Raw genomic sequence first — 27,402 nt, 5'->3', positions numbered from 1 at the left:
CAGTATTTAAAGTGAGCCTAAACAAAGTGTATATCCTCTTAATTTTTCTTTGTATTTGTCTATTAAGCAGCAACATGTAATCAAATGCCTGACCAAATTGCAATATTTTATTGCATCGGTGTTTCATAAGCAAGTATTTCTTTTATTTTATATATATATATTAAATAATATCTATTATGAAACGCTATTATATTCGTCTTTTTTTTCTGTATCGACGTAAAATCCTCAACTATATTTTCACTAACATAATACTAGCACCTTTGAGTTAATTATTTTTTTTGTCCTCAAATGACAAATTCCCGGTTACAGAAAGTTATAAGAAATAATATATTTCCGGGATTGTAGTGTGTGTGTGAAAGCAAGGTATTCAAATAAGTTTGTTTTATCAACTAAATGAGTGGCTGATGCTATATCGTTTCTACAGATATACAAGGTGTAACAAAAACAACAACAAAAAAACAACCGATATGCTCCTTATACTTAACCTTTTCAGAACACCTAACGTTTTACAGTATAACTAAAATCAATAGTTCAGTGCTACTCAAGTCGAAAGAAAAAAAATATATCTTGGCAATTGGTTACCTTTTACAAAAGCTGTGAATTTAGTTTTAAATTATAACAAAATAATAGTAAGCAATGCAAGACTAGAAAAATCCTGACAATTCAGGAATAGTTCTTTGCAACTTAAATGTCTAACACTATACAGGTTGCAAGGAGGCTGGTACACATATGAAAAAGTCAATATTATTAAAAGAAATACGGAAGTTCCAATGTTCAAAGAAATTAAAATCCATAGTTTAAATGAATAGAATTTAATTATTTGTAATGAACTGTTTTCTATTGGCTATTGAAATTTGTTAGTTTTTATCAAGCAAACAGCACGTTTCTAACTAGTAAATGAGTGACACATTTTCATTTATGTTTATCTGCAACTTTTATATTATACATAAATATTACTGAAAGCAGATACTAAAATGAATTTTTTCTTGTGTATGATTTTAGTATAGTAGACAAAAGTAAGAGCTTCCCTGATAAAAGCCCACATGGTTTCGTTTGCAGGTACATCATTGAACACATTATGAAATATTTAACATGACAAGCGAGTTTTTAAAACGCACAACAGCTTTATTCTTCTCTTCCTTAATGCATTAATTAATAGTTTTATGTAATTATTTTTAATGGTTATAGACAATTCATAGGCTTTTGAAATAAAATTTTTTAACACCTAAAAAGAATTACTTAATCTGTTTTTTTTTCATCATTTTCTTTGTTTTTGTATTTACAAATATTCATAATGACCTTAAAAAACGAGTTAAAAATGTTACACATGTATGTTGTTTGTTTCTTGACATTTAAAATATCATCTGTGATGAAGGAAAAAAATCCAAAAAGTATCATCACACACACAAAAAAAACAATATTTCATAAATACTTATCAGTGCAAGCATATTCAACGATTGTAATATACACAACAATTGTGTGAATGCAACAGTATACACAAAAACAAGTACAAAAAGCTTTATGTTGATACAATTGGGGCTTTTTAAAGAACTGCACTTTAACAAATGTTTCACTAGTTTTGAAGTGCTTAATAAACTCAATTATCTAATTTAACTTCCATAAATAGTCACATTTGAATTCAAATTATCTTAAGAAACAAACCACCACTCAAATAAATTTAGTCATAAAATAAATCTTCCAGTTTCTTAAATTTAGAGTTACTAGATTTATTCACATTACCTATGCTGTAAATATGGATTTCATTAACTTTCTGCTTGAATTACACAAACTAAACAAAATGACATACAGTAATAATCTACCTCTAAAGTTTTATTATTTTACAAAGTGATTATCTCATACAATTATTTGAGATAAATAACATTTTTTTTTTCCACATAAAGGAAATGATTCAACAATTAGGGCACATAAATGTAGTTCATTCCAAAAAGCTTTGAAATCACTCTTTCAGCATAACTTTTAATCATGACACTTTCCCCAAGTAAACAAAAAGTTACATTATTGGAGGCAATACTTTATACAATTATGAAAACATTAATTGAAAGAAGTGCAATAAATTTAATTTTCTTTTAAAAAAAGGTTTCAAATAATATTGTTTACCAGAAAAAAATAAAATTTTAATCTTATGTACAATATTTTCTCATTCATTATGTGCAATGAAATTAAAAGTTTCATGTAAATATTCTATTAAAAATTTGCCTCTTGATAAGATATAACCCAGATGTCATTACAGTGCTCATCCCAAATATAGTAGTGCTTCTAGAAAAAAAAAGGGGGGGGGGCACACAGGACGTACATATGAAGATATGAAACTGTAGTTGTATAATAATAACAATTACAGTAGCTAAATAATTTTGGCCACCACTATACTGGAAATTCCAATGTACAATGTTTACTAACAATATACATATGTGTATGTATGTGTGTGTGTGTATATATATATATATATATATTAAAAATGCCTAACAGTTTAAAAATAAAATGTAAACTATAATTCAATTTAATGAGAGTAATGTGAAGGATTTTTTAAATTTCCTAAAAGTTCAGCATAAAGTACATAAATAAGCACATGTATATTATTCTGAACTCTCCCCCCCCTCAAAGAATTTTTAACTTTAAATTAGTATAAGTACTAAAATATATTAAATAGTATATTTGATATTTTATAATACAAGTTCTCTCTCCTGGAAGAGACATAATTTGTAGATTTTTCAAGTAAAATATTAAACACCTGATTTGGAAGTCAATACTTTACTGTGATGCAAGAATGAGTAGCATATGAATTTGTTAAGCTCCTAAGGCATTTGTAAAAAGTAATGCAGACCTCAACAAATTCCAGGCACTGTGGCAACTAAAAATTTCGTTATGGCACCTAGTATTTTCTCCCATTTTATTCATGTGTAGGGATGTGCTAACTAAACTTGAATCTAGAACAGTTCTGGACTCTTGGAAGTCTGGAACATTTTCTCATTCTTTGAGTCCAAAATTAAACTTTTTCTATTATTTCAATGGTGGATTCAACACTTCATGTTTTATCAGGAATGAAGTGACTGTGGATATAAATTTTTTTTATTAATTTCACGCAATTTTGTTTTTCTTCTTTCTCTTACTTCAAACAATCAGTGCAAGTGTTTAGACTCAGACGGGACCAAAGGCAGTTAGTTCAGGCAATACTATCAGGTGGTTGTTGATATCATGTGATCATTAGCATGCACTTGTTGCTGTGAAAGTAAATAAATACATATAGCCCCCATTTCCCAGGACAAACAGTAGTGAAGTTAGGTTAGTCACACCAAAAGGCCTTTGCTTATCATTGTACAGTGTTGTACTGATGAGTAGATTAGACCTATTCTGATACAACCTGCTTGGCCTATCGATATTGTAGTGATTATTTTTATTTTACTTTCTTTTATTGCTAGAATCCACCTAAGTTATAGTTATTTAGTCTACTATTTTAATAATTGCACATATTGAAGTTTAACTTCAATATATGTTATATAATAAAGTTTAATAATGAACCCCTTGTTTTTAGTGTAAAAACTGTATGTCTTGTAACATAACCACACTAACGACTCAGAACATATTCCATAACTTTTCTATATCAGACCTGGCTCCTAGATCTGGAAATATTTGTCAAGGCCTGAGGTAATGCATGCATAAATATATGCCATAGATGATTATTACTTGTGTAGTCAGTATAACTAATACTTAACTGCCAAAACTAATATCAAATGTGAAATTTAATTTTTTTGAACTTAAGTTATGATAATTTTACATGAAAAATCATTAACTCGGGAAATCAATTTGTACATATTATTTATTAAGATTACAGTTTGTTACAAAATAAATCAATTACATATCAATCTAATGAATAAGGTAAGCCTGTATAAAGAGCAAATTTTCCTGTGAAAAATAAACACAACCAGTATTTGGTTTATTGTTGATGATGTTTTTCAGTGCAAAACTACACAAAAGGCTATCTGTGCTATGTTCACCACAGGGGGAATAAAACCCTGGATTTTTGTGTTTTATATCTGTAAACGTACTGCTGATCCACTGGGGGGGCATTTGGTTAACCCTCAACAGGTAGGGTAAAATATTTATATCATAAGTGGTAGGGTGGGTCAGAATGACCCCCAAAGAATTACAACACTAAAAAAGAAGAGAACTGCAACAGTAAATCCATCCTGCTAAACACTAAAAATTGACTGAGGGTAGAGTACAGAAAATATCAGGTAGAGAGAAGCACTAGATGAGTTGGAATATCAACTTGAAAAGTCAACATGGGTCATTCTGACCCCACCCCACTACTTGAGGGTTAATACTCTAATATACTGGCAGAAATTTAAAGATTACTTTGGCAAACCAATATCACAACAATCTCTTTTTTTTTTGCAATCCTTTTATCTTTTGATAGATAATATGGTGGATTAAGTTTATGTCAATGATTTAAGATATATACAAATTCACGAATACAATTTGAGACACTTCTCTAATACCTAAAACAAAATTTTAACAGATAGTGTATTTTTGCGTGCAAACACTGATAGTCTTGTTAACAATCTTCAATCTGTAGCCTATCAGAAGTTGAGAAAACAGCTACACACACATAACTTACAAAAAATAAAACCTACAACAGAAAATAACAATAAAATTGTCAAAAAATAAAAATCAAGAAAGCATAATATGTGACCTCATCCTAATGTACAACTAACAACAATATGAAGGTATGGTATCTTAGCTCAGTATTTAATAAGTTTAATGCACATTTCTCTGTGAAAATTGTTGTTTTACATATACATACATACATACACACACAATATATATATATATATATATATAATAAAACACAGTAATTTTCAGAGAAATACATATATATATATAAAGCAACTTAAAGAAATACAAGATACTGTTTTTTGTAGATGATCTAGTACAAATGTAGACCTTTACTCGTGTAATATAATTCTGAAAATAAATTAAAATCATACAATCATGTATCAGTGGAATATTAACAAACTTTCTCAATTAATCATGGTAGTGAGTGATTTTTTCACACCTCCTCCTTGAACACATAAGCAAATATTAAGAGCTATACTGACATGCCTGTGCTTTCTGATGTATATCCTTCGTTCCTTACTCATTATATTACACGCATTCCATTACTTTGTGATATTACAGCAAAGAGCCTTTTAAATCAAGCAGTTTCCAGCACCATAATACATTAGTTTCCAACTCTTTGAGAGGAAGGTGAATGGAACTGAACATATGCATGCATTTAAATATGGAATTAAAGGGGTAGGAGAACAGATTTGTATATAATATGTAGATTAATTGTCTTTGTTGTATAGTGTCAAACATTAGCAACTGATGTGTACACTACCTTATTATGATTTCCTTTCTAAGATTTAGCCACCATGGAAGTTCTAAACAAAAACAACAACATACATTTACAAACTCCATTTACAATAAATCAAGCTATATCGTTACACTCTTTAAGTAAAAGAAGAAAGCTGTTTATAAATAAATTAAGTTCTGTCATGCTGCCTGTTTCACACTTGAAATGGAGTTAGGAGATGACCAAATATGAAGGAGATGGGAGCTGAAACTTCCCATAATAGAGTTTTGAAATTTTGAAGGAGAAAGTGAAGGTCACATTAAACAAAATTCATAAGAACATTTTGTTGACATACATATATGTATGTATATATATACAAATATATATACGCACACACACACACAAAGATGACTAGAATCTTATATATATCATAGCCATCCTGTTCTTCAGCAGATATGCCATAGACTTGTCCTCTGTTTTTTTAATAAGATTTTGAAAGTCACAATGAACCTTTACAGAGCCACTAATACTTGAAGCATCATTTCTGCAGACCATTCAGCACCAATGTAAAATACCTGTTTATCCCATACACCACGGTCGCAAATGGGCGGATTCATTTCCTTTGTTCCATCATTCACTGCAAAAATTTTAAAATACAGGACACAAACAGACAGCAGGCTTTATCTTTTTTCTTTGGTAAGAAATAGCAACATAGTGCCACTATTTTTTTTTATTCTTAGAAAAAAGGAAACACTTAAAATAGTCTTAAGGTTTGGCACAGTGATGCCTATAAAACCTCAGATGTTTCAAGATCCACAAACATCAAAGCTAGTCTCACTGCAGCCGAGCTATTAAGTCAACAAGAAAAGATAACAGAGGGTACAGCTGCAAAGATGAATGGTTCAATAGCTGGGAAGCATGTGTATCTAAATGTGACACATTAATCCATCATCTCAAAATATCCAAATTATAGCTCAAGGCTGATGTCATGTTGTATTCAGTTCAATACAAGAACAAAAACGTGTGCAGAATACAGAGGTCACAAGATGTGCACACATAATTAAATACACACACACACTAATACAGATACTTGAATCCCAACAAGGTGTCAGGGCCTATTTTCACAAAAGTATAGACAAAAATGAGCCAGAAAACAGCAGTGTATAAAAGCAATGATGCTGCCAGACATGATTCTGTTGCTAGATAGTCTTTCCCTAGACCAAGTTGTACTCCTTCAGATTTAGCTGCAAGATGGTGTCCTTCACAGCAGCAAATACAAAACGTATGTTTTCTGTGTCTAGAAGTAAATCAAGATAAGTACATTAGTTCAAGAGGCATGGCACATAGCTCTCAACTGGTAAACAATAAATTCAACATATAAACTGAAAATGGGATACAATTACAGAACCTTATATTTTAATATAATAAAAGTTAGAAGGGACATTATTCATAAAGAGGATTGTTTTTCTGAGTGTAATCAAAAATTGTTTACAGTATGTGATAATCTTTTTTCTTATCTGTTTGAAAAATAAAACAATTATTATGTCTATAATAACCATCATTTTATAAAGATAAAGTTTTGATTTTAGCAAGGGAAACAAACTGATACTGCTAGCCAAAATAAAGTTCTTATAGATCACAGGCTTAACATCTGTTAGAATCAACATTATTATATATCATAAAATATACCTAAAATATTACACTAATAAATTTCATCTTATTTTTACTTCCTTCTATTTCCATAGGATCAAGAGACAAAAGTAGGTAGTAGGTTAGTACTATAAGGTCCTTAATCTGATTTGCTGTAAGTAAATGAATACAACTAAGCAGCAAAATGACAGCCTAAGCCATGCAGGTTTTGAATAGCAAAATAGACTTAAGACAAAAACAAAACAAAAAAACTTCTGTATGTTTCAAAGACAGAAAATGATCATGGATTTGCATCATAAGTCTAATTCACATATTCATAATATGAACTTGAATATTTTAATTCAACATACAATCTATGTGGGTGCAGCACTGTGTGTTAACTAGCCTTTAAAAGTATACTGAAGAAAAAATACACTGTACATACTATTGGATTAAACATTCCACGTGAAGAACTTACCAAAAAGCAAATTAAAAACTATCAAACTAATTTATTTTAAAACAGATAGGATTTGAAAAAAGTTTCCTATAAAAATTAAATCTATATAAATGATCTGTGTAAATAAATCACAATCAAAACTGTACAGTTTCTTTCTCTGTTTGGTTTTAGAACCTGCAAATTTTTCATTTCAGGAAAACTTTTTTTTTTACATTATAAATATGAAAAATTCTCTCAAGGTAAAGTTTAAATAAAATTTGTATCTCATGAAAACTTACCATTACCATTTAGTTTGCAAATATGATTTTAAATTTGTTCAACATCTCTTTTTACTGAGCATGCCAGATGTTTGTACATGTCCACTGACATAATTGGCAAGTGGTTGTATCAGCTCGAGTCATCTGTCAGTCTGTAAATCATGTCTCAAAATCACAGTAAAGTCATTTGTATTTCCAATAGATACCTCTTCACACAGAAATGCTATTTCCCTCATACTTCTACTTATGAGATTTGCATGCCACTAGCCACATTTTTAACGTGAATTGTGCTGGTGTATGATGGCATCAACATGCAACAATAGTCCTCCACCAATAGGAGGCTGACACAATCTCCATGAGCAGTAACTCCCCCTATGTACATGCACTTGTGATAACTTCATTTTTAGATGAGCCAAGAAGAAAAAGTGCACTGTATGTGGGTAGGTCAGGTGGAAGGTGAGTTCCTATTGCAAATACATTTTCAAATTAGGAAAATGTTAAAATCTGAGATGACAACTCGCCTCTTCACACAGAAATGCTTGAATCCCATATTGAAGTTGTGAAGGACATAGTGCAGAAACTTACCTGTATGAGCTCCCTTCAGAAAGCACTAGAAGGGAAGCCCATGGAGTGTGACATCTGATGGCAGGGACTCCATAGGGACACCCCCATGAAAGACAGCATCTCATCTGAACCAGAGTACATTCTTCACCAAGAAGAAAGGTAAAAGGAAAAGCCTAAGGGTCACAGGGATGGGTGGAATATGATCACAACCAACTGAGCACCTGCATGCAAGTGGTAGGCAAGCCAATATGCATAGCATGGTAAGAGAGTGATTAGATCATACAATGCATGCTCACCTCGACTCTACAGGACAGACTCTGACTGCAGGAGGAGGGCACAGTAGCTGCGTGAGGGGTGACCTGTACTACACTGACAGTGTCACCAGTGCCATGTTTCTCACCATAGTAGGCTAAGTCTAACTGGTGAGAATTCTGTATGGTTCACCACCCCAGTGACAGAAACTGGTAAGTGGCAAGGGTCTCCTGTGCTACAGTTGAAGAAAAGGAGGGGAAATTTGCACTGGGGACACCCAGAGAAATGCTCATATCCCCATCAGAACATCATCAGGATAAGCAATGGATGACCTCAAAACCGTATTTTAAAAAGCTGGCAAGCACAAGCCAAAGAAGTGAGCAGTCACTTCTCTAGTGCTAGCTTTTTTCATTACTAGTCTATAGAATTGGTAGGGTCTGGATTAGACAATTGAGCAAATTTGTATACCACAATATTTCAAGTGGTCTTGCAGAACACCCCACCTCACAGCGGGCACTGGTAGAACCAGAACGGATGGGCTGAACACTTTTTTATCCTGGCATGATGCAGATTTTGGGAAATAAGCATACCCTGGGAGGCAACACCAGCCACCTGTTGGGATCCTGTTTGATGAAAAGGGAAACGTACTTACCCATTTCAAAGACAGTGGGTTGACTGAAATATCACAAGAGGTGGAAGTCAAAATCCTGTAAGAGACAAAATAGCCAAGTGGTGAAGATAATGACTGATAAACGTGTGGGGAGCTTTCTACACGCCCGTCTAGAGGATCTCGTCTGAGGGCCAGCAAAAGTGGGAAGCACGAGAATAAGAAAGTTGATGAATCGGATGCAAAGTAATGTGAAATAGCCTACAAACATCCCCACCCAGGCAAGAATATATCAACCAGAGGAGTTGATGGACCCATCCAGTAAGGATAGAAGTAGAGAGGTCCCTGGAAGAAGAGGGGTCTCAGGGTAGGAACAGACGATAGCAGGGCCCCCAAAAGGTGATGTCCATGATAAGGAACAACAAACAGTCCAAACAGGATACAGGAGCTGATCAGGGTGTGACTTATCATAGAAGTGAGAGATAGAAGGAAGGGAAATGAGAGAGAAAGTACAGTTACCCTACCAAGAAGCAAGAGGAATAAAAAAACTGGTCTGAGTAGAGGATTATAGAAATGTGGTGGAAGAGGATACAAGAAGCATCAATAGTATAGACATACAAACAGTAGCAACCACAAGTAAGAAAAAGAAGGAAATAAGATATGAGAGAAAGGTGGCACAAAGAGCAAGAAGCAAACAGCTTGAACAAGGCACTTGTGAGAGCATACAAAATCACATTAATGACCCAGTCAAGCATGGGCATTGAGTGAGAAGGATGTCAAAGAAGGGAGTGGAATATAGTGAAGAAAACAAAGGAAAGAAAAATGTAGTGGACAATGCTACACAATAACCAGCAAAGATGGAGACCAACAAACCATGGTTGAACATCCAATGAAAGAAAGACAGAAAGGAACTTCACAGTAGGATGGCCAGGAGAAAAGGAGTGGCCAATGACCAATGACAAAAAAATCTGCCATACTTATTTATAGACAGAAAAAGTGGAATGGCAATAGGAATGAAACAAGAAGAAGGCTACATGATCAAAGAGTCCAGTACAGCAGGTGATGGAATAGATAAATCCCACACATGAAGATGGAGGAACTACATCTCTTGATGAAAAAGAGACAGATGAGTTTGAAGCAAGAATGAGGGGATAGTGGGTACAGAAAAAAGGGTTCCAGACACCAAGTGAAAAAGCACAGGAAACCAAGGTGATGTTGGTCAAAGAGGTGCCACAGTAGGATTTGACATATCAAGGTGAGAACCTGAGGGAGGAGGTGAAGAGGAGGATAGGCATATAGAAAAATGTGAAACTAGTCCTGGCTGAGAGCACAGACAGCCAGAGTTGAAGGATGAGGAAGAGGGGACCAGAAAAGAGGAAGCTTGGAGTTAAGATGGATGTGCCCAACCAAGAGCACACCCTAAGAAAACACAGTATGGAAAGACCACACTGTGGTCATAATGAAGTCCAGTCAAGAGAGGCAATCTGCTACAAGGTTCATAGCCCCTGGCACATAACAGCCAAAAGAAAAAAAAAAAAAGACAAACCTGATGTGAATTTGCCCAGAAGAGTACTTCTACTATAGAAATGTTAGAGTTGGTCATGACCGATTGATCCACCAGTATGGGCATGAAGTGAGAACATGCCCAAAGAACAGTAAGAAATTTGAACATGTTGATGATGAATGAATGTTTGTCTTACATCTAAATGGCAAAACTAATATCATTGCCCAGAGATGCACCTCAACCTGAGTGAGGTTCCCAATCAAGAACAATGGAATCCAAGAAATAGATTACTGGAGGAGGCATATATGTGCACACCTCAAAGGAATGAGGAGTTCCAGGGAAGCCAAAGTCCTCCAAAGTGAAAGAACTCCTCACACAGGATGAGAAGCACAATTCCTGATGACCAAATACTCCATAGTTCTCAGGCAAAAAGAAAGCTTAGCTTGGCTTAGGTAAAAGATGAAAAAAAAACAACCCAGATTTACAAGCCACCCCAACTGAGCAGCCTTCTACAAAAGAAGGAAGGTGTGAGAAATGGATACCTTCCAAGAATGGATCAACAGAAGCCAATCATCCAAGAACAGGAATGAAAGCCCTAAACCATGAAGATTGAAAGTGATGGCCCTCATGATAACAATGAATACAAGAAGGGCCAACACTATTTTTCAAGTGAAGATACAAATCTGATGAATGGAATGTAGAAAATTTCTGGAGGACAAGGCAATATGGATGTGTAAAAAAGTGTCCGACACATCAACCATATTCAACCACAAACCAGGTTAAAAAGACCGTTGATGGGATCAGAGGGAGGACAAAAGGAAATGGGAAGAGGAGTGGCAAGAAGAGAAGTTGGGAGAGAGAACAATAAAAAATGTCTCTCGACAGAAACTGAAACCAACGGATGACAAAGAGGAAGAGACAGGTACTCATAAAGCCAAACATGACAGAATACCCACTGACAAGAAGAGCAATGAACCAGACAAAAGGTAGCTGGAGGACAAGAATAAGAAAAGGAATGGGAAGGTAAGAGGTAGATAGATTCAGATGAGGAACAGGAGCCATAGAGCAAGGTTGAGAAAGAAGAAAACCTAGGAAAATAATGGGCTTGAAGTCATAAATACACAATTCAGGTTACCAGTGACCACCACCAAAAATCAAGTGCACACGAGTCCTAACAGAAGGGGAAACAAGTAAAGAGGGACAGAGTAGAAAAAGTGGAACAGGCTAAGCTGTAAAGAGAAAAATGTATTCAGAACTCCCTGCTGGAGTATGACGAAGAGTTTCAAATTAAAGGTGGAGGGAGGAGAGGGAATATAGGTGAAATAAGACAAAGGTGTGAAAATGAGAAACCAGAGAGCAAAATAGAAGAAGCAGATACCTAAGACAGGGAACCTAGAAAGGGAGAATGTCTGAAAGTTTAGATAAAATGAGTCACTATTGCGAGGGAACAAAGGATAAGGGTCTGAGTGAGGAGATGTTAGAGAAAGGAAACAGCATAAACCCTTAAGAACAAGCAAAGGAGGAAAGACAAAGCAATGCCAAGAATTGGATTCATGATGTAAAGAATGGGCAATATTAAAGCAAAGGATAAAGAAAAGGAACATACCTGAGAATATCCAAATAGAGACTGGAAGGTTAAAATTATAATAAGACACTATCTAAAGCAAATCAGGTTAAATATGCAATCCAATAGTCCTTTAATGACTGAGGAAAAAGAATGTTGGCTGAAGGAACAAGATTAGGAGGCCTAGTAAGCATGAAGTAATCCAAACCCCAATGCTGCAACATCCCCAACAGTTAATGAGTCTCCAGACACCATAGTACGAATAAGGCCTGTGTGTGTGTAATGTTGTCATTCATACAGGAGTAGAATTCATCGTCACTTAAAAAGTCATGATAAAAATTAAAGTTTTTGAAGCAAAAGCTAATGGAAACAAAATGCATATCTCATGAAATGGAACTCAGATGAGAAATTTGATCAGATCCGCTCAATGCAATGATGAGGAAAAGAACAAAGTTATCATGAGCGCAAGTGCATAGGGGGAGTTACTGGGCTTGGAGGTTGTGTCACCCTCCTTTTGGTGGAGGCCTATTGTCACATGATGACATCATCATACACTAATGCAGTTCACATCAATATAGGTTGGAGTTTGCTCACGGCTAGTGGCATGCAAGTCTCACAGGCAGCCATGAAGAGAAATAGCATTTGTGTGTGTGTGGGGGAAGGAGAGTTATCATTTCAGAAAATAAACTTAATACCTATCAACTAATTAATATTGTCATTAGAAAAGCAAGTTTAAGTCAATTTGCATAAAGCTCCCCACAAGCTGCAACAAGTCTATTTCAGTGAAACATAATACACATACAAACACACACACCTGATATTGCTCCTCAATTATCATGTCAAATATACCTTTAAAAATGTTTGAAGGTATACAAGGTATAGTTGTGTGTATAAATATGGTAATTTTGTGGTGCTAGATTTTTTTTTACCAGACATTTTACAATAAAAACATTGATAAGTAAAGAGCATTTTATCTTTCAAATATTCCTTTTTAACTTTTCAAGACTAATTTATACATGAAGAAAAACAACAAAAGAAACCTCACTGATATTGTTAAAAATCAGAGGTCTGCACGGCTAGAAAACCAAGAACCTGATACCCATTATGAAAAATACTCAGGTCCTGTTTCAGTAATAATAACAATAATAAAAAAAAACTTGTGCTAAAATATTAATCTTTTAAAAGCATAATACATAATTAAATGCTGAAAACAGTACACATACATTTCCTCTCTTCAGGTTTGTTGACTTATGTAGCTTCTTAGAACTGAAAATGATGAAATAATAAGAAACAACTCACATTAAATAAAGTTAGTAACATCAAATGTATTCCATGCTGCAGGATTCTTTGTGCTATGTTCTACTGTTGTTGTTTTTTAAGTTCATATTAGCAAGGCAGCTAAATAACTGATAACCATGTTATTAGAGTAGTAAACAGACTCAGTGTAGGTCAGGTAACTTAAACTCTACTGAATGCTTGGGCTTTCAAACAGCCATGCCAACCTCTATTAGAAATTACTACCTAAATGTACAAATAAGACAAACAGGATAACACAATTACACTTCCAAAATTAATTTACATATCAAACGTCACCCTAATTTCTTCTATCAAAAAAATGCTTTAGTACGATACCCTTAACACCCCTGTGTAATTTCACCTTCTTATGCTATGCTGTTTGTTAGATAAGATGCTCTGAACTACAAAACTCTCTTTACAATCACCTGTACAGCATTATGTTTTTTGTATGAATATGCCTAACTTATTTTATTGAGCTTTCTATCCAATACCATAATTAATGAAACAGATTCAGCGAAAAACAGAAACAGTCATGTAATTGTAAACTTCTACATCTTGAAGTTGTGATATCTGTTTTTTAAAACTTATTGACAATTGATTTTGATTCACTTGGATTTAAAAAATAAACATGAATACATTCACCATATTTCAGAAAATGAAGTCTTCAGCTGCAAAAATTATAGGAAAAGTATTTTTGTTAAAGGGCTGCTTAACAATTTTACTTTTATATCTGTTACCTGCATCTAGTATTTTGATGATTTGCTACAAATTTTTTTTATCTTACACTTAATAAAAGGCAAGGTGGAAATTAATGGATTTTTTTTATTGTTAAATTTAAATCACAAGGATAGTTACCTTCCTTGGTGTGTTTCGTAAACTGGGTAACTTATATCAAGTAATAAATGTAACTACACAGGGTAGACTTTGAAAATTCAAAGAAATGTTTAAAATTGCTGAACAGAGAAGTGAAACATGTGGTCAACATTTTGGCCAAACCCTTGAAGGTAATTTGGCTGAAATGCTTATAATGTATTTCTCTTTCAGTTATAGTAATATCAATCATTACTTTGTAATTTTATCCATCATGGTCATAAAGTAATATATTTATTTATGATAAAAATATCAATTATTTCAAATGAACTAAGATTTTTAATTAGCTATTTCGTCAATATACGTTGTTCATCATTTCTGAAATTTTACTTTCATATCCATAACAAAATTATATCTTACAAGTACTTAAACTATATGTACATTACTTGAAAGAAGTTTAAAATAAGTTCTATAAATGTTTGAAAAATAAAATTTTTAAACACGTATGAAAGCAAGGGCTTCTTTTACAAGAGCAAAAAAACAAAAAGTGAAACATTTTAGTTTGCACACTGACAGTCAACTTGAAAACTGTCAAAATATTAATATACATAAACAGACTACCTAAACAAAACTTTACACTCACTACATAAGTGTATTAAGTAAGTTTAGCAACACCAGCAAATATAAAAGAGAAGCTCAAATTATGATGAAAATAAATTAAAAAATAAGACATGCAAAAGATATAAAGAATGTCAGACCAAACAAACTTTTCTGTCAAGAAATACTACAACAATGACAACTAAAAGAGGGAAATGTTTCAGGAACTGTTGTGATAAAATTCAGTTACATGCAAAGAGGGTGGGGGTAGAGGGAAAAAAAAGAGTAATTCTGCCTTTGCCAAACCTCCACATAAACACTGCTCATTTCACAAACTTCCTTCTATACTAAGGTGTCTTTTACTTCCTTGGCAATCAATGCATTTAATATTTACACTGCATTATAGCTTGTTCAAGATGGTCAAAATGATTGGCAAAAAAAAGGGGGTATCATGCTCTGACAATCTTGAAAAAAAAAATATAATACTATCTTTGGTATATATTGTCTGATGATTTGAACTCTAATTAGAATCAATAAATGATAAAAGTTTTCATAAATATCAATCTTCAACAAGGTGTGACGCATAACTGCAAAAGCCCTTGTTAACTTTTTAAGACATTACATTTTGAGAACCTACCTTTTAGGTTTTGAACAACAAAGTTAATTTAACTAATGAATGAACACAAATGAAGGTGCCATGACATTGGATTGTTATGTATTATAACTTCTTTAGTTATCTGGTCTCCCTCTAGACTTACAGAAGTAGTTACCTAGACCAGAATGAATATTTAAGAAGATGATCCATGGGGGACAATGAAATAGGCACAGGTAGCTTATTCCTACCTGTTGCACACGTGAAATGAGAATAGATGATTTTTTCACTGTCTGGGTTGAGGTCCACAAACATTTTCAAGATGAATTCCCTTCCCTGAACAGCATCTTTCTTTGGCCCTAAAGAAGCAAAAGTGAGAGGAACAGGAACGTTCGTGAAATCAGGTGGGGAATATTGTAGCAAATGTGGAGGTTTGGAAATAAGTTTCTCTGAAATATTCTCCCTTGCTCTATGGCTATGATAATTTTTCTTTTCTTTTAACAAGAAAAGAAAGTTTCTCAAGCTCACTATGAAACGTATATAAATTTTGTAAGACTAGTATCCTAATAAAGGTCCTGATAAACCCACTAATGAGATACCATAAAAACTGCATCAACTTTCAAAAATCAACAATGAACATTGTGTTCACTGATGAAAAGATTTTATAAACAAGTATATGTAATCTTTTTTAGTTGCATAATGCCTTCTTATCATTGAAGTATTTATATGCAAACTAGAAATTCTAAGCCATAACACAAAGGATGTTCAATATTTCAGAGATAATGGAGGTATTTGAGTACTTCTGTTCCTGGAAAAGCTTTCAGTGATATGTCAAGTTCGATTTTGAACAAAGGAGTCTGTGAAAAGTTGACAGAAAAGGAAGGAAAGAAACTATGTGTAACTTGTCAATGTATGACTGACCTGTGGCACAAGTGAAGTGTGAGTAAACCATATGATCTGGGTATGGACTTTGATCCAGATACATCTGGAGAATGAACTCACGAGCTGCGATGTAGTCCTGCTGAGGGCCTAAAACATGGAACCTTAACATTAATAATACTCACTGTGCCCATTATACCACACCAGGGCATCATTGCTATTTGATTACAGAGCTTGTGTGATTATTTTAGTTCCAGGTAAAGACAAAGTCACAATAATACATGAGCAGACTGTAAACAAAACTGTTAGATCTGTTATAATACAATAAATAAAGTATGTACTATTTTGTCCCTTAATGGACTATTCACTCCTCAATCCTTACATATACATAATACAAAATGCTCTTTGACAAAGTAAAATTAAACAAATAACAAATTCTAAAATGTTTTAAATTGAAAACAAGAAAACTACTCTCTCTCTCTCCACCACTATGAGAACACCTGCAAACATGAAATCTTAATTTTTTACAAAAATAAAGCAAAACAGATACTTTCTCTGTATAAGTGTATTACATTTGTAGTGTTATCTATTGGATATAGGAAAACAAATGGTAATGTACATTTACCAGAAAATTTCAGTGAAATTCACCTATAATTTATAATGAAACCTAACATTTATGGTTTGACAAATTTTTAAGGTACAATAGATTCAGGCATTAACTAAACAATCAGCAAGCAGTCAAATGTAATGATAGAATTATTTGGGCAAGTTGAAAATGGAAGAATACCATCACTCTCTACCTTGATTACTATGACTAGTCTCTAAAAGAAAAAAAAAGTTAATTCAAGACCTGCTTGATTATTCATAAAATATAGTTGGTTTTAATTTCAAATTGTACAAAAGTAATGGCATAAATACTTTATCAGCTTGTGTGAAAAAAAAAATCCTAGACATTTGCCAGAATGTTGTTGTTGCAATACACCTACAGAATAAAGAATGACTGACAAGATAAAAAAAAAATCAAATTTTTTGACAACAATTTCAGGTTAACTCTCTCCACACGGGCTCGGTCAATTTAACCAACCATGTGACCTTTTTGTACTAGTATAGAGTCTATAGATATATACTACTAGTTTTTGATATAGTGTGTATATCTGCACAAAATTTGGCAGTCTTTCAGTAAACATTATAAGCCTTTTAAATACAAAATCATATTTTTAGTGAACTATTTTTAATAAACTAAAATAAAAGATTTGTTCTTGAATATATTGAGTATTTGTTTCAATAGTCCGCATGCAAAGTGATTTTCACATTACGATTAAAAATACTTTCCTTCATCCCAAAAATCTCAAATTTCAATCGTGTAATTTATAAAAAAAAACTAAATACATTTGAAATGTTTGTTTTCAGTAAAACTTTATATTTTAACTGCTATTTTCTCCACCCTAACTCTACAAGGTAGGTCAATTTGACCAACCTTGTAACCACAAAAAAAAATTTAAATATATCTCAATTTCCCTCCTATTATTTCTAGAATGACTTCAAATGTAGCATGAAACTACATTCATATATCCTAACATAAACTTGTAACAATATACATCTATTTATAATTAAATTGTATTGTTTTTTAACTTTTGAACTGTGTCTAACTACTACTTGCACCATTGTAAGTTGTAAATCACTTAGGGAACATGCAGCTCACTTTACACTATCAAATTACATTACTCACGAGCTAATCCGAGCTGCTCACGTGCATGCCTCATGAAATATTTTTATTATATTATTATTTATTTTACCTAATTTAACCATAACTAACCTAAAGAGATTTCTATTTTTACATTTTACTTACTTTTACAATAAAAAATAAATAATAAACAAGAAATAAAGTTCATAACTGAGTATTCTATGAATGGACTATCGATGACACTTAACCTTATTTTTGTTATACTAATGGTAGTAGTTCATTAAATAATGCACCAAAAAACATAGACTAATAAAATGCAAAAAGCAGATAATTTTCCTCTTACAATCACAATTTTTCTGGCTTTCTAATTATGTGACAAGAGCCGTTACAAATGCACCCAAGATAGCCGTTGTGATTCCTGTGAGAACCAAAGTTGTAGTAAAAGTGAAATTGATTATTCTGTGTTCAGAATACAATGTTAAAAATGTTAAAATGTGGATTATTAGCTAAGATTTTTATGTTACACTAATTGGTATAGCATAAAAAAATAGTTTAATAAAATTTTGATAGAAAAAAAACTTGACTTTCTATAGGTTATAGGTGATATATAATTAAACGTACAAGAGAACTATTAACAAATCCTGAATGAGAGGATGTGACAGGTGAGTGTGGCAGGAGGGGTCTGATTTTCTATATGATAACTCTGTAACCAAACAAAATTGAGGGCTATACAAATTATGGTTTGTCTGAGCAAGGACGATTTAATAGTGAGTAATTTATGTTTAATTTCATAGACTGGAGGGGGGGGGGGTTTATAAAATAGAGATGATAAGATACTCAGAGAAAATGTGTAACGTGTGCCACACTAGGGGAAATTCAGGATTTTTTAAAATACTGCCTTATAAAATTAAGAACTTAAATCTTATATAGTATTAAAATATAGATTATTAGCTAAGATTTTATGTTACACTAATTGGTATAGCATAAAAAAATAGTTTGATAAAATTTTGATTGTAAGACACTAAAATCTTGTGTCATGCACAGTAAAGGATACCCAGGGCGAGAGGGTTAATGAGGTCAATAGAAACATAATGGCAGAGGTTTACATTTTGTTCAGAGAGGATGCTGTTGTGTACAAAAAAAGACTTTTGCAAATGCACATATGATGGTTAGAAGTCATTTTAACATGCTGGATCACTCTAACTATTGAAGAATGTCATGTAGATTGTAATTATAATTGAATATTTTGCCTTTGTAAAGTATCATTCACTACTAAAATAACATTTTTCAATGCTATAAAAGACGTTAGTGACTAAAATGTGATTTTAAGAAATTATCCCAATTACTATTGAAACATCCAGTCTTAATATTTTTTGAAAGGACAAGAAAAAAAATTTAAGAGCATAATATTATTGTTATAAAACAACCAAATTTAGAACTGTCCGAAGTAAAAGTTGACCCATAAGAGCCAATTTTTTTTACTAGACTTTATATAATTTCAAACTTTCTACATTATCTTTACTATCATAATTCACTTTTCAATGAATATTATAGTCTCATAGCTGATAGGTAAAGGTTTCCACATATATATATGTGAACAGTATTAAACATGTAAAGGTTAAAAAATTATTTAATGAACTAGTAGTGAATAACTTTTTTTTTACAATTTCATTTTATTACTTCAGAACATTCAAGTCCCAGTGCTTTTGAGAGTAATGAATAGGTGTCTTTGAAGCCAAACAGACAAATCTACAAAACCACCAATTTCTTTTTCCTGTTAAAATATTTTACACTGGAATCACTGAATGTTTTCAAGTTTGTTTAGCAAACCTAAGGTTTGATTGATGGATTGTATTGAAGGCACCTCCAAGTAGATTCACTAGAAGATAAAAAAGGTAAAGGTTTTCCTAAAATTATATTTCAAGCAAGGTAAATGGATGAAACTCTGGAAGACTGAGTTTATCTTCTAATAATATATCTTCAACAAAAATAACACACAATAAAATGTGTCGTCTTGCTGAGGAGGACTACATCAATATCATATTTTCCGTTTATATGGTTACATAATTATAAGGTACCTTGTAGTTTATTAGCTAAGGCATGTAAGAAATTCAGAAATACATAAAACAACTTCTTCTACCTATAATTCTTATATTTTTTTAAAGGAGAAAAACAATGAATGTTAATTTTGAATACAGTACATATAAAAGAAACATTTAACCCTAGAATGCCAGCATTAAGTTTTCAAACATTAACACCAGGTAGTATGGGGTCATAGTGACATTCTAGGGTTAATTATTATAACAAACATTATTTTCTTTCAAAGTACAAAAGTAAAACATTATCGAAATTACACCACATATATTTTGATTAAAAATTTTAGGATTTTATTAAAATTTCCCACATATATATATATATATATATATTTTAGATGCACACAATATTACACAATAAGTGTACAATTAGTCCTAATCATGATAAAGCAAAACAGACAACTTACCATCATACTCAGGAAAATAGTCAACAAGATGAGAAAACATGATTTTTTCTTCCAACAAATCTTTTTTGTTGAGGAAGAGAATGACTGACGAGTTTAGAAACCAGGGATATGTAATAATTGTCTTAAAAAGTGCTTTACTTTCTTCCATTCGATTCTGAAAAATCATCATCACAGTTGTAACAACAGAAAATATGCACAAAAACCATAAGTATTTTCAATATACTTTTACATGCTCAAGAATACACATAGAATTAACAAGTTTATTTCATCTTAAAGCTAAAAGTTCAAAAGAGTATAGCAGGATAACTATAAATACATACTATTTAATGTCAAAGTACTTTGTGAAATTAATTTTTTACTTGGAGTAAAATACCATCTCAGCTCCAAATATTCCAATTTCTTAACAAATAAAAAAACAACAAAAAAGTACTGTGCCTTCAAAGAAAAAATCAAGAACAATTATTTTGCAACATACAATGTGAATTGTGCCTACCATGACAATTGGCAAAAGGTCAAATTCTAACAGTGTTGTTTTCTATAGCTTTTTTCAACATTACTTAAGCAACATCAGAAAATTTATAAATTTCTTTTACCATAAGCCAATTGCATGAGTTATCCAGCCAATTTAAGCACTTTTCTGATGCCAAATTGCAAAACTACAACCTTTACTTATTTGAATGCTTTAAGTTTTCTTTATTCCACATTACTAGCTGTACTGAGAAATATAAATTTGGAACTTCCTACAAGTGTTTTCTTATATACACAGTTTTATATACATCTACACTTTGTTGAAATGACACAAGTCAAAGCGAGATCAAAATTATCTTGATATGAAAAGAAACATTTATTACAAGCTTACTATGCATGTATTTAAAACACATACCAGACAAATTATTATATTATCATGGGCAGTACTGCTTTTAATTAGTGTATTATCTTAATTATCGAAGACAATGTTTCATATTCAAATTACCCCAAGATCATCCAAATCTATTAATTTTATTAAACTTGTTACAAAATTTAGTTTAGTTTCATGAAGACTGTTTTTTATAATTTAAGTAAAGATTATAAATAGGTTTTGATTGTAGTTTCTGTAATTTTGGGTCACAGTCCACTTTCCTGTTATTTACTGTTATTCACACAATACATAAAAAACTACTTTTTATTCAATTTCATCAAACTTACCTCATTATCTGATTCAAAAAGAATTTGATCATATTCACTTAAGGCGACAAGGAAGATTATAGAAGTGACATTCTCAAAACAGTGAATCCATTTTCTCCTTTCAGATCTCTGACCACCAACATCAACCATTCTGGGAAGAAAAACATTTTTAAATTTAAAATGTCCATTTCATCTGCAATCCAAATTCAGTCTGAGTAAATTTATCTGTACAAAATCACCCCCTAAATCATTATTCCATTTCAGTCCTCTTTCTGGATTTTGGCATAAGAGAAAACATTAAAAACAATATATGTAAACAAAGCCAGTTATTTCACTAATACTTTATTAAACACCAAAATATAAAAATAATGTTTTCTTTTTTTTTTTTCAGACTCAAAGTAATTAAGTTTTTATTATATTCCACATATAAAATCATAGCCACAGTAGATGGGTTTTTGCTCTTTTTTTTTCAATACACTAATGTACTGTAGAACCTTTTCTTTGGGAATGCAACAAAATATTCCATGCTGAACACCATAATATGAAATATTTTCAAAACTATTATTGCGACATATCTTTGCGACATATCAGTTCTTAGCTTAAGTAAAATTTGTCAAGTTGGCCAGACCCTTGTTATGGTTTCAGTACTGTGCACTCTAGGCAGCTATGGAAATGATACTGACATGACCATTTAGTTTCCTATGTAACACTGCAGAGATAGAAATAATGAAATAAAATTACACTGACTCCTGGGAAAGCTATCAGGAAGATTACATTCCCTCATGTAAAGTTGAATTTACTCATGAATTGTTTCTTTATTTAATTCTGGCAATACGTTCACTTTCATTGGTCATAACTGAAGAAATAATGGACCATGCATTCCCACTCGAAAAAGTCAACTAAAAATATGAAATTCCTCAAACAAAGTTAAGTTCCTCAAGAATGCAGGAATGTAATATATTTGATCCCTGCATTGTGTCAAATCGGCAAGTTAACACGCAAACAGTAATGTGTAAATTACAATGCCTAACACCATGCACATATACTGTAGGGTATGAGATACTGTATATCTGAAAGCTATATGTTAAGCTCATTCAACTAAGTTCATGCACTGTTGAACATTATTTAAAACCAATGATGAATTCATTCATTTATCAGTCACCTGTTGCAACAATACTGTGTACACTTTTCCAGATGTTTTATTGCAGAAAATTTAGTACTGTTTTACATGTTCATAACATTGTTTAAGACAATGTTGGAGCCTTAAGTGTTGTATCTACAAATATACAATTACTCAAACACTTTGTAACTAATCAAAGGAAACAAACAGTCATAACTCATTTTATTTATTAAGCAAATGGGCACTTAACCAAAGCAAAAACAGAGTATGTTGGATACTATTCAAGTAGCCTAAATTTAAAATCAAATTACATAAAAATTAGAATAACATCAAGTTATTTTGAAAAATCAAACTTTTGATCTCATAAAATTTGAAAATCATTAGGGAAGGAATAAGAATAAAACTAAAAAGTCTATTCAGATAATATAGTATTATTTTGTTCGCAACATTGTTTAACTTTCCCATGCTAGCCATTGTAATATTATATTTATATGGTGATGGTATGATACATGTTAATTTTTTAAAAGTAGCTATGTAGCATTTTTTTCACATGCAAAAAAGAGACTTCTACTTTGATAATATAGTACTCTGTATTAATTAATAAATACCATATAGTCTTACAGTAACCTAAGTTAAAATAACATTAATATATTCAGTGATATAAGTTTTAATTATTATAGCTTTACCTTACAATAGAGAATAAATAATAAGAAAACCCAGAGTCTAATCAGGTAACAATAGTTTTATTATACTGACAACACCGTTTAAATTCTTAATTAATGTTTTTTGGATATATGCAACCAGGGTTTTTTATGCCTCTTCTTTAAAAAACACTTGGTAATTTTAAACAGTAGTCTTGGTACATTTGCAGTTTATAAACTCAGTGCTGAAATGTTTTGGATTTTATTAAAATTTCCCACATTATACATATATTTTAGGTACAGTCATGAAGAAGCTGCTAGCACACAATCTTACACAATAAGTGTGCAATTAATTACAAAACATCTGCATTTTATGATTTATTTATAACAGAATATGTTGCAAAATGTTCACATGAATAAAAGGTATTACAAATAACAGGAATTCTTAATTTATTTTGTTACCATTCTTTTTCCATTGCTTCTTTTCTGGTGGTATTGCCATAGTATCAAATATCATGATACTTGAATTAGTATCAGTATCATGGAGCAAAATATTGATATCACCCACCACTACCAGACCCTGAGATCAGTCATATTTTGTGTCACACACATACATTCAATGTGGTTAAGAATAAAAGTCAATAGAAGTTAACTACACAAAGCACCATATCACAAAGCCTACTTATTAGCTCTCTATTATTATTACTATTACAAAAAAATTTTGCATTTTCAAGTTTTTTTGTGTATGTACTTAGGGTAGTTTTCCATATAAAGTGGCAATAACATGCAGTCTGTGATGAAAGACAATTGATTAGTAGTAATTAATTACAATTACTTATGTTGTCAGTTGTTTAGCAAATGCAATGGTTGGTTAAGATTATAGCTGGATTAATAACTTCATATAATCATTCATCTATGAGCACTGATTACTTCACTTAGTGTCAGGTAAAATAATAAATTAATGGAAATTAGTGTTTCCAATTTTAACTATTCTGATTATTTCAACTCTCCAAATAACTGAAATATTGCCATTATGATTTCTCATTATTATTTTTGATTAATTAAAGGTGGTTCAGGTTAATCAATTAGTGTCTTGACTCACAAAAATAATCCACTAACTGAAATTAGTGTTTCTAATTACTAATATTTTTGATTATTCAAACTATCCAAATCTCTTACAAGAATAATCCATTAATGTAATTAATTAATGAGCCCAACAATTAATCAATTGGAAAATTCCACGAATCGCCCAGCTGTAATGAAGTTATAATATCTGACACTAGACATCATTCGATTTTCTCAAAATTTAATGTCTGTATTATTATCGTTTTTGAACAGTATTGTTTCTTAAAAGAAATTTTCTTTAGTGTTATATATATATCTGTAAAACATTTTAGATCAGTAACAGAATAATGATTACAAATCTTATTCAAACCTGAAAATGATGGAGTCTAGAATAAAAGGGTATTCAATAATTCCAGTTGTAGGGACTCGGACTCTAAGGATGTCTTGCTGGGTAGGTAGGTAGTCTGGGGCAGCTATTCTCTGAATATCACTAAGATAACTGAAAAAAAACAAAAAAAAAAAAACAATTAAGTAGGAAAATTCAATTCTATAAAATCAGTTTGTGTTTTTTATTATTTTAAACAAATAACATCAATAGAGAAAGCAAATGACTAAATGCAATATTAGTGTGCATGAAGGTTTTGCAAAATATATTTTTAATATTGATCAATAAGCAATAATCTTTATAATGATTACAAGAACAATAATAATAATTTTTGATATCAATAAAACAATCTGTAACTACAAAAATGAATAACATTGTACATTCAGTTTAAGAAAGAAACTGCTTATGTTTACAAGTATAAATTTTTTTTTGCTGCCACGGCTTTCCGAGACTAAATAAAAATTCCATATTTGTTTCTTAAAAAATAACAGTAACAGTTCAAGGTCTTATACTTTCATCCTTCCAGATACAAGTTGAAGGTAATTTGCCAAAGATAGGAGGAATATTATTATATCGCTCTAGTCAGTAATTTTAGTTCTAAATATGTACCACTGAAAAAATGTCACTTGAAAAGCTACAAATAATTTTTGTGAAGTGTAAGTTGATTGAAAACTAAAGATCTAATTGTCAATGATTCTTTTTTTTTCATTCTTATTTATCTAAATAGATAATTTTTTTCAGGCAGTACATGGAAGAAAACACTGAGAAAATGTTTCTTGTCATGATTTTTCTTGACATTATACAATGGCTTGATGACAGAAATCTCAAACAGCAAAAACTTTGCTCTAAAAGAGCATAATCAAATCCTCAAAACAAATCACAATATTTAAAAATCTATAAATTCCATAAAACACAGGATATTAGGCAATTCTAAATAAACTGAATGTAACATTTTTACATAGTAAAACAAATTTGTTAAAGGAACATAACACTTTCATTTGTTAACTTTTCAAAGTACATAAAACTAAAGATGAAAAAGCATATTTTCACAATATGAAAAATGCACACACAATTATACTGTTATTTGGATTTTACATCAAAGTATCTGGAACGTACAGCTGACAGCAATTTTTTCATGTTTTTCATGTTACATCAGAAAATGCTATGAAATAAATACAGTATATAAATATTAAGTGTTTTTATTAAATAATTATAAAGTTTATCACAGAAAATTCAAGTAACTTCATTTACTGCTTACTATTTTGCTGAATCTGTGAGTTGGTACTCCCTTCTCCTGTCATAACATTCTTGGATTCCTGGATCTGCCCATAACGATGATACTGCTTCCACATAGGGGCTATCAAAAGTTGTAACTGTCTCATAGTCAACAGAATGAATTAACTCAGCATTTTCCTACAAAAAAAAACAAACAATAATTTACATAAACTTGTAATTTCACATGCAAATTTCAAATGTTCAAGATATGATGCATTATTCTTAAATAATTTGTTGTTCCAAAATGATTTTCTTCAAATAACTATTTTTAACAATTAAAGTTACAACATAAAGTTTCAAAACCAGTTTCTTTATACATGAAAGTAAATTTTCACACGTGCATATCAAATTTCAGGTGTTTATTTTGCTTCTTGAATACATAACCTCTAGTCCTAACCCACATTTTTGAAAGGTTCTAAAACCAAATAGCATAGAAATTTCAAACTTAACTAAAAACAAATTCTACAGCTTTAAATCTAAGATTACATCAATTACCTATCTTCTATTTAAGATATATATTTATTCAATTTATCAAGTTTTTAAACAAGCCCAAATCAACCTGTTAATGTTTTGAAAACAAATGCTAATTGGCAACAATTTTATCTTTTAACATACGTAATATGAATGTAGATGAGTGTACTCAAGTGAAGAAAAAATCATTTGGGTTTAGAGTAAATGATTTAACTGAAATATTTTTTAACACCAATTTTAATTAGCATCTGCTACATCTTTTCTTATCATTACAAATGCTAATTAGCTAAAAGGTTTTGATAATACAATTTTAATTACTAATACATTTAATGTTAACTTTTATCATTATTAAAAACATCAAGTCATTATGGCCATAAAGTTAGATTATAACTACTATGTGCTTACACTCTAGAATTTCCTTACTTTAAATGGCAATATCAAAAATCATTATCTATAGATCACTAACTATATTTGAAATAACAAGATAGTAAAACTACATGTTCCATTTATGATTTATTTGAGTCTTAATTTATACTTTTTATCAGTCATTAAAACTTTCTAGTTTGGACAAAAATTCTAAGGTTTATGGTACAATAACATGGTATACATAATAATTGTACCCTGAAAGTGAACTCAAAATTTTATAACATAATGGACAAAACTGTATCTGTCATTTCTCTTAAGTCTAGTCTTCCAGTGTCTTGATAATTACAGATAGCCAATATTATGCACTTTT

The 27,402-nt window shown here is 31.4% G+C and overlaps 1 protein-coding gene across 2 annotated transcripts in view; it reads right to left on the bottom strand.

The window, feature by feature from the left end:
• Window positions 1-3,817: 3,817 nt before the first annotated feature.
• Window positions 3,818-27,402, bottom strand: part of LOC106457356 (guanine nucleotide-binding protein G(q) subunit alpha-like) — a 42,614-nt gene continuing 19,029 nt past the window's right edge. Inside the window, exons 3-8 of one of the 2 annotated variants that reach the window (XM_013916765.2) lie at window positions 26,179-26,333; window positions 24,906-25,034; window positions 21,731-21,860; window positions 20,546-20,699; window positions 16,404-16,511; window positions 3,818-6,650 (exon numbers count right to left, since the gene is read on the bottom strand). In XM_013916765.2, the coding sequence (XP_013772219.1) occupies window positions 6,568-6,650; window positions 16,404-16,511; window positions 20,546-20,699; window positions 21,731-21,860; window positions 24,906-25,034; window positions 26,179-26,333 (759 nt within the window). In that variant the 3' untranslated portion in view covers window positions 3,818-6,567. Of the gene's footprint in view, window positions 6,651-15,733; window positions 15,842-16,403; window positions 16,512-20,545; window positions 20,700-21,730; window positions 21,861-24,905; window positions 25,035-26,178; window positions 26,334-27,402 lie in introns of both variants that reach the window. The other variant, XM_022383258.1, reaches the window with a different exon arrangement.

The sequence above is a fragment of the Limulus polyphemus genome, unplaced genomic scaffold, assembly GCF_000517525.1.
Source record: "Limulus polyphemus unplaced genomic scaffold, Limulus_polyphemus-2.1.2 Scaffold321, whole genome shotgun sequence".
NCBI lineage: Eukaryota > Metazoa > Arthropoda > Merostomata > Xiphosura > Limulidae > Limulus > Limulus polyphemus.
This window is presented reverse-complemented; position numbering and strand designations above follow the sequence as displayed.